Here is a 21,609-nt window from a genome sequence, read left to right as displayed (position 1 = left end):
CTTTGAGTTGTTCTCTGTCTTGAGATGCTTTGCCCCCTTGATCTGCATTAATGATTTAGTTCTCAATAGTCAACAGGATTACCTCTTTCAGTTTGTGTAATAATCGTTAAAATTGGTATCTTTCTGTGGTTCTTGAAAGTCTCTATACACTGTAATAGAATCTGCTGAAGGGCCATTATTTTCCAGCTCTGATTGTGGCCCTAGTTGTCATGGTTAATGTTACTAGTCCACTGCCATTCCAAGAAGCCATCTGTCCTAGTACTGCGTAATCTTGGAGTTGCTGGGTCTCCCTGGGTACTCTGCTCTGTGTCTGTTAGGCAGTCCAGTGAAGCTGTGAGGGTTGGGCAGCAGTGGAGGAGGTGCCACAATCTCTATGCCTTTGGGCCCAAGGTCACCCTACCAGCCGAGGCACCAAGAGGCTGCTCCACTCCCACGTTCTCCCAAAAATGCTCAGAGACAAGCAGAGCCCCTTGCCAGCCTCAAGTGCCAGGGGTCCAGTTGGCCCACAGTACAATCCCCCTGCAGGTCACCTGTTGTCGAAAGGATCAAGCAGATGCTCCCAGGACCGTGCACACGTGGGCAGGGGCCTCGCTGTCTGCCCAGGACAGATCACCCTCCGAGAGCTGCAGTGATGGGCACTCTCCCCAGGACTCGCCACCACTGGTCCCTCTGCCCTCGCCAGGCAGAGAGGCGGAAGAGGTTTCTCCTTCAGAGATCCCAGAAGAGCCTTCACCCTGGAGTATGCCCTGTAGGTTTTGCCTGCTTCCCCAGAGTGGCCGCTTCCCAGCTCCAGAGAGGTAGTGGAGAGGGATCCCGGGAGGGGGAGGTGGCAGGAGCACACTATGAGGCCACCAACCTCCGTAGGAAGGTTTTGCTTCTGTAGAACCATTTCTAAAGCTAGAGATGGCTCAGAGGAGTGGCTTAGAGATTTATGAGAAACCAAACTTTTGGGAGCAAAAATTTTTAAAAATAATTTTTTTTTCTTTGATTCATTTCACAAAGAGGCCATGCTTTTCTCAAATTGGGGGAGAGGGGTAGTTTAATAATATTAATTATTACTATTATAACAATATACTTATATAGCATATATTTGAATTAAGTATAACTAGGGAAGCATGATTATCATTTGTGTAGCGGTTTGAAGAAGAGACATTTAGATTACAACCCATTTTTACAAAAGTCTTCAGGGCCATTTATAACTTGAACACTGCTTTTTTGTAATCCACATAATCTTCAGATATGTTGTGGATTCTGTGCATTTAAAAGATTGTTTCTTTACTTTAGAATGCTTATAAATGTTCTCTAAAATAATGTACCTCTCCTTTTCCTCCTATACTCTCCTTTTCCGATGCATGGTTACTTTATAAGGAAGCAGCAACATAGTTAAAAAAAAAAAATCCAGATGATGTCTTGTTTTTAATGATAAAAATGCAATTTTTCTATTTTTCTATTAAAAGGTCAACATGATTGTGTGACTATAATCAACAATTTCTTTCCACGAGAGAGACTGGATTATTACACTAAACCCCAGGGACTGGATAAAGAGCCAAAACTGCCTCCAAAGTTGGCAGGCCCATTGCACAAAATCATCACCACAACAAATCTTCATCCTGTCAAGGTAGGTTGTATTTGCTTTTCATTTCAATATTGCTTCAGAGTTTGAACTGCTCTTATTATATGGGATCATAATGGTCTGGGTTTGAGTTTTGTAGATGTGGAGTTTGGAGTAGGCCCCTTTGTTCATTAGATTTCTTGAACGAGTGCATTCGGTTGAAACCCAAGAGATAGTAGGAGCAACAGGTTGGAGCAGGAGGAAAGGTCAAGCAAAGAGTGGGGCCCACATGAAGCCGGCTTCACACCATTGTGTTCTGCAGCAGGTGTGGCTCCAGAGTGGCCAGTGAGTCAGGCTTTTGTATTCATTTCTGGAGAGAAGAGACAACCTCCCAGGTAGAGAGAAGCGAGATGGCTCCCATTGAATGAGGACAAGAAGGAGGCCACTCTGAGCCTTTTGCAGCCAACACTCAGAGTGCCCAGAGCCTGCTTTGCAGGACTGTTAGAAAGGCTCCGAGTAGTGTTCTGTTGGCATCTACTATTAATTATCTTTCTAGGAAGCATGAACATGCCAATGATTCTTTGATGATTTTAAGTAATATAGTTTTTTCAGGAGTCAGTCAAATCAAGCAGATTGTTCAACTTTTAGACCAACACTTAAGTTCAAATCGCATAACTAGGATGCTTTAAGAATCATTCCTCACTATTTTCACTGCTATTTTCTTTGGATTCGTCATTTTAGAAACAACAACAAAAGTTGCATAAAAAATTATGAAGAAAATGGTACTTAGAATTTACCCTTTAAAAAAAAAAATTGCCTCTTTTGCGTTAGTGGCTCCTTCCCTCCCAGCACACATTTAGAAGAGAGAACTCGTGGGAATAGCAGCACCTCTTTGTCTTTGACACTCTGGTGTGTTGCAGGCTGGGCTGGAAGACAGGTTTTTTTTCATATAGATACCATATTTCTTACTGTAGAGAATGTGTGTGGTTTTATAATACCTTTGTTCCTCTTTGGCATGAGTATTACGGGGAATTCTAGTTTAGGTGGATTTGAAGAAGTTTCCTGTATTTTTCTGACTCACCAACTCTTGTTTTTTTATCAGTACTAGGGATGGAAGCCATAGTCTCTCATATGCTAGATAAGCAGTCTACTACTGTGTTATGTCCCCAGCTCTGGATTTACTGACTTTTATATCTACATTTCTATGCCATTAGACTGCAAGAAGGTTCTGGAATAATTTTTGATGTTTACATGGAACCTGGTCTCTCAGGTTTAAAAAAATCCTAAGAATTATTCTACTTTCAGATATCTTTAAAGGCATATATTTTGAGTAAATTAGATAAAGGGCATATTTATACAGGTAATAAATTGCAAAGGTATATAATCTGAAATATTCTACATAATATTTTTGTATCACATAGTCTTATAAAAGGAGACTGTTATATAACCAGAGTAACGTCCTTCAGACCTGACTTTGCTTTTTTGTAGGTATAAACAATCTATTCACTTGAAAATCTTTCTTTTATCCATACTTTGGATATAAAGCTGGCCAGTTGCTTTCATTGTGGCCCACTTTCATTATTTTATTTCTTTTCAAGCTAGCCTGGTTCTTCCTAGTGAGTATTATAAAAAAGTAACAGGCAACCACTGTCTAAAGTCAAATAGCTTTTAAAATAAGCACAGAAATTTCTTCAGTATGCAGCTTACCTTTCCATTCCCTTGCACGTAACATAGCTGCATTTGTGTCTAGGTTAAGTGGCTGCTATGGTAATAAGGATGTGTTTGTTTTCAAAAGGGACTTGGGGAATTATGCTGATACCCAGAAAATCAAGGTTATCTAGAGAAAAATAAATCACAGAAAAACAGAACTGAGCAAAGTTTCTACGTGGAAAGGAGAGAGGTATATAGAGAGCAATCCTGTTTTTGTTTAGTAAGATGATATTCAAGCCCCAAATTGTTGATTTAGCAATTTTAAAAATGAAATTTGGGGCTGTATCTGTAGTGGTAGAGTGTGTGTCTAGTCTGCATGAGGCCCTAGGATTGATCTCTAGCACTGGAAATAAAAGGAGGGGGAGTTAAAAAAATGAATTCAAAATTCATGAACATAGTTTCAGGTAGCACCCTTTTGAGAGTTAAGATTCAAATAGTTTTTAATGCTGAAAGGCATATTGTTTTTCTCTTGGTAATTTATAATAAGGATTCATTTCAAAATACTTCAAAATGCTGCAGAGGGACTGGAGTTATGGCTCAGTGGTACAGCGCTCACCCAGCATGCATGAGGCACTGAGTTCGATCCTCAGCACCACATAAATGTAAAATATAGATATTTGTCCACCTAAAAAAACTTAAGAATAAATATTTTTTTAAAAAATGCTGCAGAGATGAAAAGGAAGGAAACTAGCACAAATATTCCTTTGTGTACAGCTATGTAAATGTTTCAGTAAATGCATGGTAATGGTTCATTACACTAAATTTAATCTTAATCTGTGTATACATAAGAAATGTGGGACTCAAAAGAAAATGAAAGGTAAATAAAAAAAGAAATGTCGGCTATCGTATTTCTTTATAAATATTTGCTCTATAAAATAAGTGTCTCGAGACAAAAAAAATCATTAATCTGGGTTCTCTTTGAGATTTTTTTAAAAAGAATTCCCACTTGTAAGTTAAGAGTTTGTACTTTGATTATAAATGCTATATATAAAAATATTGAGCAAACAATTTTAAATGATTGCAGTAAGTAGAGATGTAAATAAGCTAATTAATGAGTCTTCTTCACAAATTAATTTTGATATATATTTGGTAGGGGGAATAATCAATAAATTGACCACTAAGTATTCTGATTATACATACTTAAGTCTAATAATTTATTGTTATTAAGTGTTGGATTTTAAGAAAAATACTAGGTTATATATAAATCTAGTAGTATCAAGAATAAGTGAAAATTCTGTTTCAGTTTCTCATGTCCATATAATCTGTGTTAGGAGGCTAGGTGTAGGTTTTACTTAAACTAACAACTGATCTTTTTTCATTCCTGAAGAGAGGAATGTAACTTACTAAATCTGCTAACTCTTGTTCCCTGACATTTACAATCACTAGGATAAGTATTTAGCTGGAACATGTAAATTAGTAAGTACTGACTGCATACCCTTGTGGCTATGTTATATACATGTTCACCATAGGTCCTTATGCAGGGTCTCATACAGACCCAAATTCAAGTAATCTACCCTGTAACAAAGCTAGTAAGAAACATACTCCTCATTACACTAAATTCAAGCTTAATCTGTCCATTCATAAGAAATGGGGTAGTTAAAAGAAAATAAAAAGGTAAATGTAGGAATGTGGGACTTATAATGTGTAAAATTTGATAATTTTTGACTTTCCACTTTTTTTTTTTTTTTTTGGTAGCAGGGATTGAACTCTGAGGCACTCGACCACTGAGCCACATCCCCAGCCCCATTTTTTTTTTTTTTTTTTTTTTTTGTTTTTGTTTTTTGTTTAGAGACAGGGTTTCACTGAGTTGCTTAGCACCTTGCCCCATTGCTGAGGCTGGCTTTGAACTCGCAATTCTCCTGCCTCAGCCTCCCGAGCTGCTGGGGTTACAGGCATGTGCCATCATGTCCAACTTGACTTTCCACTTTTAAAATTATTTATAGTTTCTTCCTTGACCTATTCTCATTAGTGTAGATAATTTGAAGCATCTTTAGGAAAATTTCCTCAGAGAAATATAGTTAATTGGAAAGAAAAACAATTTCATTTTTAGACTTTTTATTGTAAAAATCTCATTTTCTTATAATTAATAAGAATTAATGAGAATTATACTTATAATCATGAAATTATAGAGTTCAGTAATGTTAACTAAGAAGAGTAGTTGCTCAGTGATTTGATTTTATACATAAAGATTGTACAATGTGCCATGATTACTCTAGAGGCAGTAAAACCATGTACCTGAAATGATGTACTAATACCATGGTTCAGAGAGATGGCAGATCATATTTTACTTTGATATTAAGAGATACCATGGTGTTAGGGTTCTTGCGTATTAGTTTTATTACTTTGGTGGCAATTTGCATTCTAATTTGAACTAGTACACTGACTATATGATCCTAAGAAAGACTTTATTTGGTAATCTCTTGCAGTCAACTAACTACCCAATTTGTAAATTGAAAATATCTCATGGAATTTCTAAGTTCTCTGGAATTTCTTTTAGATCGTGATGCTTGTAAATGAGAATCCTCTGCTGGCAGAAGAAGCAGCCCTGAATAAGTGCTATAAAGTGATGGATTTGATTTGTGAGAAATGTATGAAACAAAGAGACATGAATGAAGTATTAGCGATGAAAATGCATTATATCAGCTGTATCTTTCAGAAATGCATTAACTTCTTAAAAGATGGAGAGAATAAATTGGACACACTGATCAAAAGGTACTGTTTTTTACCATGTCTTGTATAAAATACAGACAAGTAGGATAATATTTTAATATATAAAAACTAGTTATAAATTTCAAAATTAAGTATTTTAACAGCATTTTCTATTGTTGGGATCACATTTAGTCTGCAAGAAATAAGGGGACCATATTATACTAAGATTAGTTTTGTAGGCTTTGCAGTGATTTTTTTTTTTTTGTTATCCTTGGTTTACACATGAGGAATCTGAGGTTAAATAGTATGTATAAGATCAGGCAGCTAAAAAATGCCTAAGTGCAAGTGTGAGGTTTAATGGTGTTGGTGCTGGAGGTTTTACTGAGGACTCAAAATGGCATTTAGGGTATTTCTGTTGTTGTCTCTGGGAGAGCTGAGTGTTGTTCTTGTTCTCTGACCACCAGAGATAAACTTTTCTTGCAACATTAATGAGAAAAGGGAACCAAGTCAGAAGAGTGTGACTCAATGAGAGTTTTCATTCTTTCTACAAATAACTGACATGGTAATAAGTAACCAGCTTATCTGATAACAGTGTTTAGCTTTTTCTGGTGGGTCACCTTTGCCTGTGCATCTCAGAACCGGGAAACCTGTAAAGGCCTGAATTGCAGGTTGAATTGAGTCATCTTCATGATTTAAAGAGATGATGAAAACCTTACATAGCAAAGAAGAAACTACTAAAAGCTGTTGGGTTCAGCTAGAAGGAAATGCTTAGTGATTGAACTTCAATATGTCCTTAAAAAATATCTTTCAGCTTGTTAAAAGGCCGAGCTTCTGATGGCTTTCCAGTGTATCAGGAAAAAATCATTAGAGAAAGCATCAGAAAATTCCCATACTGTGAAGCTACACTCCTCCAGCAGCTGGTGCGAAGCATTGCTCCTGTTGAAATTGTAAGGCTCCTCTTAACCAAGTTTGCAATCAGTAAGACCTAGTTACTATGCATTGTATTGTTAAAGATGAATTTTCTTTTAGTATTTATTTTTATTTTCATAAAGTTTTTAGGAACAAAAGTGGGGATAGGTTCGCCTGCTAAACATGTTCCTGTTTGTTCTTTTCTCCTCTTGTGGTCTTCTTACATTTTTATAGCACTCAGTTTAATTATCAGTGTTTCCTTATGTAGGAAGTAAATGGTTATAATAGACACTTAGGTTTTAAATACATCTGTGAAACCTGTGCAGGTGGGTACATATCTACTGTTTAATACAGATGAACACATATACACTTGTAGCTATTAAGAATTACTGGTACGAGGTCTTGCATCATGTACAGATGATAAGGGGTGATGGTATCTAGACTGTGGGTGTGTAGCTGAATAAGCCATGAGAAGGTTCACTGTAGTTCTTAATCTCAATTATATCCCAGCTTCTTATTTTCCACCTTAGTGACTCTGATTAGGAACTTTCCATACTTAAAAAAACAAAACCAGTAGAAAAAAACCTGTGACTATTTCCCACATATAGGAAGTAGATTTTGTTAACTTTTTTGTCTATTTTTTTAAATTACTGGTTGTCCTTTTGCCATATATTTAAGTTGTATGTCTTAAGACATTCTCTGTCTTCCTTATTTTGAGTAGATTTCTGTTCAGTTTATCCATCCCATTCATGCTTCATATATTTCAATCAAATCCTTCTTAAGTGTCAGCCGTTATGTCTCAGTCAAGAAACTGATCCTAAAACCAGTCAGTCCCATTCCTTACATGTTCTCTCCTGGCAATTTGGCTTCATTCTCTGGGCTGTTATATCATTTTCAGTGCAGAAAATTGAGATCGAGGCTAGAAGTGAGTTCCAGGGGCTCCTTTGTACATTAAGAATTCACCTACTATGAATCATGAAATGGGCAAGAAGATTTCATAGAGTCCATGCATTAATTTATTCATGAGAATTCCACATCTGTTCACACAAATTCTTTTTTTTAACTTGTTCTTTTTTACATATACATGATAGTAGAGAATATTTTTGACATATTATACATACATGGAGTATAACTTATTCTAATTAGGATCCCCTTCTTGAGGTTGTTCATGATTTGGAGCACACAGAAATTCTTTACTCTTCCATTTTAATATAGTTGGCTATTTGGTGTTTGAAGATAAAAGTCTTTGAAGATAAAAGTGAGCAAATTGTGAGGTTAACTTATTAATTATGTTTTGGCTGCACATATCAAATTCCAACCAAATGCCTTAAATAGATAAGGGTTTATATATTCACATATACTCAAATGCTCAGGTAGGCAGACCAGGTCCGGTGCATTGCTCAAAAACAATTTCCACCCCAGTTTTCCTTAGCTGTGTAGGTCCGCATACTCATGCTGATGTCTACACGTTCATGATGCTTTTGACACTTCCTGCAGGCTCACATTCCCATCCCAGGCAGGCAGGAAGTCCAAAGGGGCCTATATCTAAAACATATAAGCTCTCCGAGACACCCTCTGTGTCATATGACCATTCTCAGCTGCACAGGAATCTGGGGAAATGAGTGTTTTGTCTTACTCCTGCTGCTTTAAACAAAATTATGCTTGTGTTAGTGAGAAAGCTGGAGAAACTGACATCAGAAAAGGAACTAGTATAGGCTGCTGTGGGAGGGTTGCAACACTAACAAGTGCTGGCTGGCTTTCCACCTTCATGGGAGAAAACAGAAAAGCTTAAACAGCAGCCCAGAGGACTTAAAAAGTCAAAGCAGGTCAGTGTAGGGTACAGCGATTCATCTTAGCCCCACATGATAGAATAATATGATTAAAGTTTACAGAGTATAATGATTCATATTTACCATAACAATCTAAGTCATCAAGAAAAGGTTCATAATAAAGTTAAGGTAGTACTTAATACGACTTAGAAAGATGTTTCTTTTTAAAATTTTTGTCCTTTAAGAGTTATATAATCCACTCTCTGGAATACTTTATTTTGAATGCTTGTAGTTGAGTGTCCCAGATAGCTACTGTTTACTGCGTAATAGTTTTGGTTGTACCACAAGTTCTTAAGCCTCTGAGATAATGCTGACCTTTTCCTGTAACACAAGGTTCCCAGGGCTGCTGCCCTGAGGATCACCTGTTGCTTTCTGACTATTCATGCCTGGGTCCACTTGTGCAGGTTTTGATTCCTTCTGCCTGGTTGGTTTTTCTTTTTTTTTTTTTTTTTAATATTTATTTTTTAGTTGCAGTTGGACACAGTATCTTTATTTTATTTTTATGTGGTGCTGAGGATTGAACCCAGAGCCTCGCACATGATGGGTGAGCACTCAACCGCTGAGCCACAATCCCAGCGCTTCTGCCTGGTTTTAATTCCTGGGACTCTGGCTTCTGCCTGTCACAAAGCTCAGTAGGAAGTGTGGCACATGGCCAAATTTAAGAAATAGTACTCCAGCATTGCAGCAGATTATGCTGTTATACATGTTTTGCTATATCCATTGCTAATGGGTATTTTAACTTTTAAGAGCCTAGCTTCTTTCTCTGATTTTATAACATACATTGAATAAAGCTGACTGTTTATTTCCAGGCTGAGTATCTTTTCATAAAAGAGGCTCTGGCACCTAAACAAATTCTTATTTAACCAAGTAGATAACAAGATTTTGTTTAACAGGAAAGTTCTTGTCACACATCAGTGACAAGAAAGATTCTCTGTGGTTACTCATCTGTTCCATCATTAATTTTTCTTTGGAAGTAGTAGTTCACATGAACAGCCATACTCCTAGGAAAATATCCTTTGGTTTTACCTTCAGTTTTATCCATGCGGATATTAGTGTGTTGATGACTCCCACAAAAGTCCCATTTGGAGGGGTATTTTGAATATTTTTGGGTAGTTCTGTAAAGAACTATTTGGATATGAAAATGTAATTGTTTTGATGTCCATTGGACATATTATGTTCTCTTTTGATTTGTGGGTGGGATTGCTATCTAATCTGATATAGTACTTTGGAGGCAAAAGAATTATGTAGATTTATGTATATCCAGTGCTACATTAAGTACTAGTGATTCTCAAACTTTTAATATGCCTTAAAATTACCTCAGATGTTGGTAATAATGCAGGTATCTTGACTCCACCCTAAGAAATTCTAATTTAGATATGGGCCAAGGGGATGGTTCTGAATTTTTAATAAGATCTCTGATGCATGTCAGCATTTCAGCACAATTGTCACCTTCATTTCTGGTGGAATTATTTAGAAAAGTATCTGATATCCAAGGGTTCATTTCACCTAATTTTTTCTTATTAGTACATCATATTTAATGCAAAAGAGAATTCTTAACATCTTAACATGAAAAGTTAATAATATTGTCATTATTATTTGTGTTTAGGAGCATGAGAGTTTTTTAAAATTAATTTATATATATATGACAGCAGAATGCAGTACAATTCATAGTACACACATAGAGCACAATTTTTCATATCTCTGGTTGTATGCAAAGTATATTCACACCAATTCGTGTCTTCATACATGTACTTTGGATAATGATGTCCATCACATTCTACCATGATTTCTAACCCCATGCCCCCTCCCTTCCCCTCCCACACCTCTGCCCTATCTAGAGTTTATCTATTCCTTCCACGTTCTCCTTCCCTACCCTCCTATGAATCAGCCTCTTTATAGCAGAGAAAATATTTGGTATTTTGTTTTTTGGGATTGGCTTACTTCACTTAGCATTATCTTCTCCAACTCCATCCATTTACTTGCAAATGCCATGATTTTATTCTCTTTTATTGCTGAGTAATATTCCATTGTGTATATATGCCACATTTTTTTTTTTTTTTATCCATTCAACTACTGAAGGGCATCTAGATTAGTTTCCACAGTTTAGCTATTGTGAATTGTGCTGCCATAAACATTGATGTGGCTGTGTCCCTGTATTATGCTGTTTTTATGTCCTTCAGGTATAGACCAAGTAGAGGGATAGCTGGGTCAAATGCTGGTTCCATCCCCAATTTTCCAAGAAATCTCCATACTGCTTTCCATATTGGCTGCACCAATTTGCAGTCCCACCAGCAATGTCTGAGTGTACCTTTTCCTCCACATCCTTGCCAATACTTTTTGTTGTTAGTCTTAATAAAAACTGCCATTCTGACTGGAGTGAGCTGGAATTTTAGAGTAGATTTGATTTGCGTTTCTCAAATTGCTAATGATGATGAGCATTTTTTCATATATTTGTTGATTGTTTGTATGTCCTCTTCTGAGAAGTGTCTCTTCAGGTCCTTGGCCCGTTTATTGATTGGGTTGTTTTTTGGTGTTTAGCTTTTTGAGTTCTTTATATACCCTAGAGATTATTGAGGAGCATGAGAGTTTTAAAAAGAATTCTACTTTAAAAGCACTTCTTGAATCTTTTAACTATCTTAACTATATAGAACAGTATAGAACTTGCTTCCAGGTTTTATTTTCTAAAGATCCATTATGTACAATTGATAAAATAATGTAAAAACATTCTTAGGAAGAAGTAAAGACTCAAATGAAAATGAAAATTATGAACAGTGGCAAAATATTGGTTCCGAATAAGTAATCCAGAACACAGAGCTATTAGGAATAGGTAAGAAAAATAGATGCTCCTTGATTATTTTTGCTTATTCTAGATAGGTTTTAATAGCATCACCTCAGGTAGCTAAATATTTCCCCTCATAATTTTCTTCATAAAAATTTTTATATGTCCTCTTTAATAACCCATTCTAATTTTAATAATCCTGCAATAATAATTTCACACTGTTGATTTTTCTTAGTACTTAATTTAAATGCTTAAGTTGCATCAAACTTAAGAATTAAGATGATTAAACGTTCATGATGTGCCCTATAACTGTCCCACAATTATATAAATATTGTCTTGATGTCAGTTTTCAAAAATTCTACTCTTGAGTTCATTGTCCTTTATCTGAAATCACTATGGGCTTACTGAATAATGTTAATTGAAAAACACTTGTATTCAATAATAGGTCATATTTTTTTCTTTATAATTTTTGGGATCTGGGACTTATTTCTTATATGCTTTGTATAGAAAAAAAAATGTGTTCTCAAAAAATATTTGTCATTTTGTCAAAAAGTCAATGTAAATGATTTCTTTCTTGAGTATGTGTTTCTAGATAACATTGTTCATGGGGTGACATCTTAGTATTCTTTTGTGGTGATTGCAGAGTTTTTCTTTTTTCCCCCCTCCTCTTTATACCCACTCTAGGGTTCTGATCCCACTGCATTCTCTGTTCTTACCCAAGCCATCACTGGTCAGGTGGGTTTTGTGGACGTTGAATTTTGCACCACCTGTGGAGAAAAGGGAGCAAGCAAGAGATGTTCAGTGTGCAAAATGGTGAGAATGGAGTTCTTTTAAATTCATTGATGTCTGATTAATATTGCATCCAAGCTAGCAATTGGGTTTTAGTATTCTGTAAACATAACAGCTGGTGTTAGTCTTTAATAAAGTTGTAATACATGAAAGTTTTGCATCTAATATTTTAAAAACTAGTTTTGAAAGAGAATTATAGAATAAGTGTAGTTCTGTGTTTTATCTTCTGCCAAACTACCAGTCTGCCTTAGTTTCTTTTCTACTCCACAGAAAGAAAGGATATTACTGGGTGAATATAAGAAAATAAGAAATAGGTAGAGAGCAGGAGATTGAGGTTGGAGCAGATATAGAAGCTTAGTTTAGGACAGTTCATAAATACATACTCTTAACTCTTTTGATGTTGACTTTAACTACCATCTTTTCACCAACTCTTTTTAAAACTACCACTTCTATCCCAGTTACTTAGGAGGCTGAAGTAGGAGGATCCCAAATTTCAGGCCAGCCACAGCTACTTAGGGAGTCCCTGTCCAGAAAGAAAAATGGGGTGGGGGTTGGGGGGTAGCTGGGGATGTATTTTCAGTGGTAGAGCATCCCTGCGTTCAATCCTCAATACGCAAAAACAAAACAATCTACAGCTTCTTCTGACTGTCCCCAAACTTTAATTCTTAGGGAATACACTGCCCACTTCTGCCAGAATTACCTTTGTAAATGGCATATGTGATTGTGTTCATCTTCTTAGACCCCATATAACTCACATACTTGTGTCCGTGCATTCACTTAATCCCATAGATAATAATTTCCTATTGATTTTAAGGTGAAATTCTTCAATGTATTATACAAACCCCATCATAATCTGCCACAGTCTACTTCTCCAGCTTTATCTCCTTTAATTGCTTATTTCTCTGAACCTCAGTTTGCCTATGTGTGAATTGGGGCTAAAGGTGTGAAAATTCAATTATCTGTGTTGGCTAATTATTGCTGCATGTGAAAACACTCTAAAAACAGTGCTTATAGCAACAGTCACTTCTTTTCTGTTTGTCATTGGCTGGCCTCAGTTGGGACAGTTGGGCAGCTGAGCTTGTTCTCATGCTAATGGAAAAGTTCAGTTGGGCAACTAGAGACACACAGGGGCTTCTGAGGCCTGGCCTTGTAATCGCCGTGCTGTCTCCTTCTGTGGGCCAAAACAAGTCAGGTGGCCAAATCTAAAAGTCAGACCTGTCTCCTTTTATGTGCCTAGAACTTTGAAATCCTATCTAAAGTGTATGAATGCAGCAATGAGTAAAGAATTGAACCCAGTAATGCTGTCCATAATACCATGCATGCATGCATAACGGCCTACTGCCACAGTCTGGCTGGGCACACAATCACGAGCCACCACACAGCTTGTAGATTCAAACAGCAACTCTTTATTCCCGAACTCACACCAGCCGTCTACAAACACGTTCTGGGGAAATCCACGTTCTCTGCCCAAATCCACCTCCACTGGGCTTCTATCTCCAAAATATACTGTCTGAATCCCATGAGAACTCAAGGGGAACTCAGGCAGCAAGATACGCCCTATTCCCAGCAGGAATAATCTTAAACCTTAAACCTGGAACCTAAACCGGAACGCCCTAATCCGCCTTGGTCCTTGAGCAAGGTCACCTACATTCAATGTCACTGCAACATGGGGTACGCTGGCAAGGAAATTGTCATACCTACTTGGCTAATGGCTCCCAGCAGCCTACCACAGGGCTTGGCATCTAATAAGTGTGTATAAGTTCATTTCCATTCTCACTTGGAAAAATATAAGCTCATTTATAAAGTATTCTTGCTTATCTTTATATATGTCATTCCCTTCCTTTTCCCTGTATTTTTGTTCGAGATACTCCCCTCACTTGGTACACTTCGTTCCTATTCTCTGCCTTCCCTGACTTCCCCAGTTAGAGTGAGTCACTGCTTCCTCTCTGCCTCCTTTGTGCCTGTGTCGCTTAGCTGTTACCAACTGTATTGTTAGGCATCTGTCTCCTTCCATTCTACCCCACCCTGCTCTTTCTCAGGCTTGGCTTCCTCTACGATGACAACTTCATCTTGTCATTTATTCTTCCAATTGTGTTATATAGAAGGATCTTAATAAGTCATTTGTCAGTCTTTTGTAGACGGTTGGTTATATATCATTACTGTTTTAAAGTGTAAGCTAAAAATTGCAAACCTAAATCAATACATAGCCATACAGTACACAATATGGAAAACTAAAACGTTTTTACAGGATAGTTCTTGATTTAAGGCTATAGTTGGGAAATCATGCAATCCTAACTCTTAAAATGAAAATAAACCTACAATTGCTTTCAGGTGATATATTGTGATCAAACTTGCCAAAAGACACACTGGTTTACGCATAAGAAAATATGTAAGAATCTGAAGGACATTTATGAGAAGCAACAGTTGGAGGCTGCCAAAGAAAAGAGCCAAGAGGAGAACAGTATGTATATGTAACCACTGATCTCATTCTGCTTCTCAGTGGGGAAAATGAAAGATAGTTGATGTTTACACTGAGAACATGGGAACTGAATCATATCTGGGGACCAAGGAAGCTCAAGAGTGACCAACATAAGGACCACACTTAAACTTAAATGTGTCCCCTTCTAGTCTTTGGAATAACGCATAGAATATAGTCAGAAGAAATGTCACTGGGAAACAAAGGAACATAGGATACTAAGGGAATGTGATTTATTCCACATTCTTTATGTAAGCTCAGGAGCCTGCCCTGAAAATGGTGGGACTCTTAATGGATAATCACTTATGTCCTGCTCATGAAGGATTTTTCGAATACAGAAATACTTAAATTTTCCCTAATGGGTATCAGAGGATTTTAAAATTGGAAGCCTTTAAATTTAATTAAATTTCAGTATTACAGATGAAATTACAGAGTATATTTGTAAATTACAGATTAAATTGCAGATCTAATGTACAGATTAAATTTCTTCAAATGTCAGAGTAGTGAGTTTCACATTCTTTCTTTCTCCTTCACTGGTAAGTTTACATTTTCTTCAGTAACTGAATTGTTTCAGCAATGATTCTCATATGCAAGAGAGGAACAACCCACATCCCTATAGCCCACCCCAGAGAAGCTATTCTGTGTTCTTGGGGAATGTATGTAGTTTGAAAAAATTGTTTAAATGACTGATCCTAGGTATTTCTGTCTCCACTAGTGATGGGACAGTGTCCTCTTTATCACTTGATTTAAAAACACTCTTAGTTTGATTGAATGGTTTGTATAAAATTAAACAATTTATCATTAAGAGAATAGTCAGGCCTCCTGACTACCTTGTCCTCTCTTGTTCTCTGGACCAAACCTTTTTTATCCTATGCTGAGGACAGAGAATAGTACCTCTTTATGTTCTAACATCATGAGAGGATAGACGTGTCAGTAGAATGAGAATTCCCAGCCATGTGCCAGACACTATTCTAAATGTTACAGATATTTTTTTCTTTATAAATGCAGGTTAGGCTTTATTACAAACACTGTTTTATAGATAAGAAAACAAGGAATAGAGGTGATTACCTACCCAAAGACATCAAGCCAATTAAAAGGAAAGCTGTATTCAAATGCTGATTGGGTTAAATCCCAAACTGCAATCCTGGGTTGGATGATTGGCTTTGGAGCCAAGAGTCTGAGTTCTGTGATTATTCTGCTATTTTACTATGAAGCTTGGAACAAGTAACCAAACCTATGTCTTCTCTTTATTTGTAAAGCAATGATGATAATTATAATAGAGATAATAATCTATCTCTTGTAGTTATGAGAAATTAAGTGAGTACACATAAAGTATTAATAGACTGTCTGGCACATGTAGGAACAATTTTTTTTTTTTTTATCTTTTTATCAGATGGCAAACTCGATGTCAATTCTAATTGTGTTAATGAAGAGCAACCAGAGGCTGAAATGGGCATCTCCCAAGAGGACTCCAATTCTAATGATTCCATGGAAGGGAAGAAAGAATCTCTTGGAAGTGAGTCTGGGTTGGAAGGTATACAGGACGCCTCTTCAGGTCCTCAGGTGTCTGAGGAGTAAAAGCCATAGCAGGTGCCATCACGGAGGGGCCTCACCTTAGCAGATAGCTGAAAAACTCATGTGAATGTACCCTCATTGCTTCATGACACCTGCAAGGCACCACGGCAGGATTGCACATTTCATAGAATAGAGGCTTTCAAGCAAAGCTCTGTCTACCATGCCCCAATTCCCCATTGATCTCTAGTTCCATAATTTAACAGGTAGATATATATGGTTTTTTTTTTTTCCCTTTCAATACAGGAAAAACATTTCTGTCCCCTTTCTGAGGCTGGCTCCCCAGCAATTGTTCTCAAAGGAATATAAATCCCCTTAAAGAAGAAATATAGACTCTAGGGAACAAAGGGACAAGAAGAATAGATATGCGAGAGAAGAGATTTTCAGGAAAGAAAAATTTTATAGCCACAGAGATGTGTAGTTAGGGAAAAAATCATATATGTGAGTAAAATACCTCTAAATAGCATTTATTATAATGAAGTTCTACACATTGAAATGTAAGGAACTGAAGAAAAGCTGTATGTTAAGAGATATTTGCCATAGTTCAGCTAAGTGTAGTCGTATGTAGAAATTATCCTGAGCAAGTCTGAACTTTATGCAGTTCTTGTAGCAATGTTTTCTCTGTAGTATTTTTACCTTCAGAAATGTCAGATCTTTCAGAAGGTACCAAGGCAGAGCCAGGGCTGTCCCAGCATGTGCATTAAAAGATACTTCCTGAAATTCTTGACTCAATATTGGCTAAATACACTGTATACACAATTCTTGTAAAATTCACTCATGTGCCATACACTACCTGAGAGGCTAACTTTTATCTTCCTGCAAGCTTTTCATGGGACTCCCTGCTCGAAACTGATTTATAACTGTCATTTAGAAGATGTGCTGGCCCCCATATTCAGCATATGTGGTATTTAAACATAGCTTGGGTATGAGGTCTGAAGATGATTCTGTGTTCCAAAGTTTCTTGTGTTGAATTTAAAATAAATCGTGCTTACTAATGTAAACAGCACATCTTGTTTCATAATTTATTGTTGTCATGAGGTGGCAAATACTAGAGAGCATGACAAATAGTAGGAAATATGGCCAATATTGGAGAACAAAGTAAAAGTTATTTTTAATATGTGCAGTCAAGGTCCAAGTGACTATAATTCTCTCTTCTTTGCATATCAAACTCTTCCATCTTGTTGACTCTCACTTCTTTATACTCAATCTCTTTCTCCTAGCCTGAGCACATGCGTTTTCTCACACACCCTGTGCCACACTGCTCCAGGATGACTTCATGCAAGTAAATCCAACACTTAGGGATTTAGAGTAGGAATTCAGTGGGTGATTTCGTCTGAATTGTCAATTATCATAAGCCTCCCTTGACAAAATAAAAATCAGAGTACCTCATCTATACAGTGATAAACATTTATTTTTCAGTAGTGAAAGTGTCTTCCTAGACCTTGCTCTCCCACAAACATGAGTTTCTGGTTAAATTTTAATGGTTTTGCATGTTTGTGTTGCTATCGTTCTCCTCCTTTCCCTCTCTCCACTCTGCCAGTTTGGACTCTAGTAGACTGGCTAAGGACCCTGGGATTTGGACAGTTACACTAATTGGTGAGTCTCCACGTGTTCTTTTTGCCTTATATATCCCACACTTGGAGCTGAAGAAGCCTGCAACATGGAAACTCCAACAGCTACAGGCTAAAAAATTCCAAGAGCCTGTCAGTCTGCTAGCCAGCCCTGTAGATTTCAAACTAAAGATTGTATCTTCCAGTCAAACATGAATTTCCAGCCTGCCAGCCTGTCTTACAACTCTGGGACCTCCCAGACCCCACAGGGCCTGAGCCAAATTCTTAGAACAATTTTGTGTGTGTGTGTGTTTTCCCACCCCCCACCCCCATCCCCTTCTGTTGTCTTTGGGTTCTCTTTCTCTGGAGAACCCTAATACGTCCAGTGTCTTGGTGAATTTGGACTGCTATTATAAATTATCATACACCACATGGCTTAAATAACAAATATTTATCGCTCATGGTTCTGGAAGTTGAAGTCTGAGATCAGGGTATCAGCAAGTTTGGGTTCTTGGTGACTGACTCCTTCCTGGGTTATGAAGGGCCCTCTTGTTATGTCCTCACATGAAGAAAGAGGGAGAACTAGCTTTGGCCTTTTATTAGGGCACTAAGCCCATTCATGAGGATTCTCAAGGCCTAGTTACCTTTCAAAGGCCACAATTCCAAATGCCATTACATTAGTAATTGGATTTTAACAAATGAATGTTGAGCATACACCAACATTCAGCCTATAACCTCCAGAATAGTCCCTAAGGGGCACAATTGTCCTTGGGATAAGAATAGCAGTAATAGCTAACATACATGGAGTACTTACTTTAAGAAGACTACTGTACCTTGAACTTTACATGTGAATCCTTGAGACTGTGAGGTCACTTTTATTATTTTAAATAAGAGGATATTAAAGCCTAGAGAAGTTAACTAATTTTTCTAAGTAAAATACGTGGGGTGGGGGTGGAGAAAAGCTAGATTTGTCTGGTTCCAGAGACCTAGCTATCAGCCACAACCTGTATACCTCTATAACTGTATATATCAGGATTTTCTGTTTCCTAGTCACGAGACCTCCCATTGGATGCTGAAATATATTTTTAATTGAGTCAACTTCGATCTCTGTTGTTAAAAGTAAATAATGTGATCTCGTAATAAAAAAAAAGTTCCTCCCAATAATGGTGTGGTTTCGTTTGGGTAGAGTTTTAGGTAACTTATAAAAAACTTCATTTTTGTGTTTTCCCAAATGGTATTTAATACATGTTTTCTAATTGCCACAAGCCCTTCAATATTGAGTAAAATATATCCTGTACAAAAGAATGCACTTTATAGAACATCTTTTTCTTTGAGGCATGATTCTTTTAATTCCCTAACATGAAAAACAAGTAACATATGTTGAATTTTTTTTTTTTTTTTTTTTTTGCAGTGCTGGGTTTGAGCCCGGAGTCTCACACATGCTAGACAGAAGCTCTACCACTGAGCTTACATTGTGAGTCCTGGACTCAGTCTTCTTTTAGTGGTTAGTCTAGAGATTATAATATCCCATCCTTAATTTACTGCTGTCTAATTAAAGAATAGTGCTTATGTAACTTATGGACCAGCTTAAACCTGATCCCCAACACTCCGTTTTCACCATGAAATGGATTGCTGCCATCCAGTGTCATTGCTAGATGCTTGGGCTTGTTCTCAGTTCATGGTGAGTAGCTTTAGTTAGTTACTTGATTAATGGTCAGGCTCTCAGTACTAAGATGGATTCAGTAGAATGAATAGTCCTTTGCGGCAGATGGTGTGTCCTTGCTCAAGAACCCTTGGAGACTGTGTTGTGAGTCTCCTGTTGGAGCCCGCCAAGGACTCTGCGAACACTATGGATTAGCCCAGGTTATTGCATCCGTTACTTGTTACTGTGTAACAAATTTCCCCCAAAGTTATCAGCTTGAAACATTACTAAGCATTAGCTAATACAGTTTCTAAGACCAGAAATCCTGAATCAGCTTAACTGGGTGGATAATTCTGGTATGGGGTTTCTTGGTTTGAGGGTACTGAAAAGCTTTCAGCCAAGGCTGCAGTCATCTGAAGGTTTCAGTGGGTATGGAGAATCTGTGTCCATGATTGTTGGCTGAGAGACTTGATCCTCATTGGCTTTTGGAAGAGAATCTCAGTTCCTTAGAATATGTACTTATCCAAAGGACTGCTTGGGTGTCATTATGGCACGGCAGCTGGATTCCCCCAAAGTAAGTGATTCTGGTGGAGCAGGTAAATGTGTCAATTCCTTCTATCACCTAATCTTAGACATACACTCACTTTTGCCTTCATATCAGGCACCCTCATAAATATGGAAATCATTGCTTTTTCATTACCCTAACTACAGTCTTCTGCTAGGAATCATACTCAAATTTTAGACTCTTTTCTGTGACACAATTCTTAGGTGTTCACAGCAGTAGAATCTTGGTGTCAATTCACTACTCTAAGCTTTCAACTCTTGCCTGTTTTGCCAGTCTTCTTTCTACAGTGTGTGTGTGTTTGCCAGAATGGACAGGATAGGGAGAAATACCAGTCTGCCTTTTATAAGGTTTTTTTTTTTTTTTTTTTTTAGTTCATTAGTTGGGAAAAAACACCAATGAGTTCCTTCCCTCAAGTGTCTAATTTTGTCACTCAGCAGCAGGCAGTTGCTAAAAGCTTGTCTGGTTTCTTTTTTCCCTAGCAGCAGGCTTCCAGTTAGGCCCAGCCCAGATCATTATAGCCCATGTGTGAAACTGGCAAATGTCTCCAGAGGTAAGAAAAAAACCAGTATACTGGGTAAATAAATTGTGTAAAGTTATTTGATGGACTACTAGACAATAGTGAGAATGATAGAACTATTGCTGCAAGCAACAAGGAGGAATCTTACAAGGTCAAGGGAAAAAAACTAGATACAGACTATTCATCTGTTATAATTCCATTTATATGCCTTTCACAAAACTTATTATCTAGAAATCAGGACAGTAATTACTTTGGAAGGTTGGGCAGTGACTGGTAACAGAAATGAGGGGCTTTTAGAGTGCTGGTAATGTTCTATTTCTTTTTCTTTCTTTCTTTTTTTTTTTTTTTTTTTTGGTGGTCCTGCTGGGGATTGAACCCAGGGCCTGGTGCATGCAAGGCAAGCACTCTACCAACTGAGCTATATCCTCAGCCCCATGGTAATGTTCTATTTCTTAATCAAGGATGCCACACAGTCTTCATTTTTTGAAAATTCATTGAATTGAACCCTTAAAATTTGTGTACCCTTCTATGTACATGTTTTATCTTAGCAAAATATTTACATTAAAAAACCTAACTATAGCAATTATTTTTTCATTCTTAGTGTTTCTGTTTACATTAACTGTTTCAAGTCATATCAACTTAACATATAATATGCTAAGTTATACGGAGGTTTAATACACAACTGAGTACCACTAGGATTCCTGGCAGTGCCAGGGGTTATCTCAGTGTTACTGAGCATTTGCTGGGGGTTATCTCAGTGTTACTGTGAGCAGCTGAGGAGGTTCTGGGCCTTTCTCTTCCAGGAATTTTTCCTCTCGCATTGGAACAGAGTCCCAGTTCATAGTGGTCAGAGCCATCAGTGATCTCTTCATGGACCTTACAAAAACAGCATCTTCTAGGTTGTCAAACATAGTTCTGCAGGGGTGGCAATCAGAAAAAAAAAAAAAAAATCAGTTTGATCCAAGTGAATTATTTTTTATTTAAATGAATAAGTGCCCTATATTTCTGTGGTATTTGCAGTATAGTAGTATTAATAATTTGTCAACTCTGACAATGATTTTCAGGCTATG

General features: G+C 37.3%; 2 protein-coding genes across 3 annotated transcripts in view; one reads left to right on the top strand and one right to left on the bottom strand.

Moving 5' to 3' along the window:
* Ankmy2 (ankyrin repeat and MYND domain containing 2) overlaps window positions 1–17,271 on the top strand; it is a 36,856-nt gene extending 19,585 nt beyond the window's left edge. For both annotated transcript variants that reach the window (XM_027932719.3, XM_027932720.3), the window contains 6 exons: window positions 1,458–1,618; window positions 5,760–5,974; window positions 6,723–6,858; window positions 12,113–12,241; window positions 14,549–14,678; window positions 16,087–17,271. In XM_027932719.3, coding sequence (XP_027788520.1) covers window positions 1,458–1,618; window positions 5,760–5,974; window positions 6,723–6,858; window positions 12,113–12,241; window positions 14,549–14,678; window positions 16,087–16,271 — 956 coding nt within the window. In that variant the 3' untranslated portion in view covers window positions 16,272–17,271. The remainder of the gene's footprint in view (window positions 1–1,457; window positions 1,619–5,759; window positions 5,975–6,722; window positions 6,859–12,112; window positions 12,242–14,548; window positions 14,679–16,086) is intronic.
* A 4,017-nt stretch (window positions 17,272–21,288) lies between these two features.
* The window catches only part of Lrrc72 (leucine rich repeat containing 72), a 65,099-nt gene continuing 64,778 nt past the window's right edge, over window positions 21,289–21,609 (bottom strand). The window contains exon 9 of the mRNA XM_027932652.1: window positions 21,289–21,454. Coding sequence (XP_027788453.1) covers window positions 21,289–21,454 — 166 coding nt within the window. The remainder of the gene's footprint in view (window positions 21,455–21,609) is intronic.

Source organism: Marmota flaviventris, chromosome 1 (genome assembly GCF_047511675.1).
Source record: "Marmota flaviventris isolate mMarFla1 chromosome 1, mMarFla1.hap1, whole genome shotgun sequence".
Taxonomy (NCBI): Eukaryota; Metazoa; Chordata; class Mammalia; order Rodentia; family Sciuridae; genus Marmota; species Marmota flaviventris.
The sequence above is the reverse complement of the archived record's forward strand: the minus strand, read 5'-3'. Positions and strand labels throughout refer to the sequence as shown.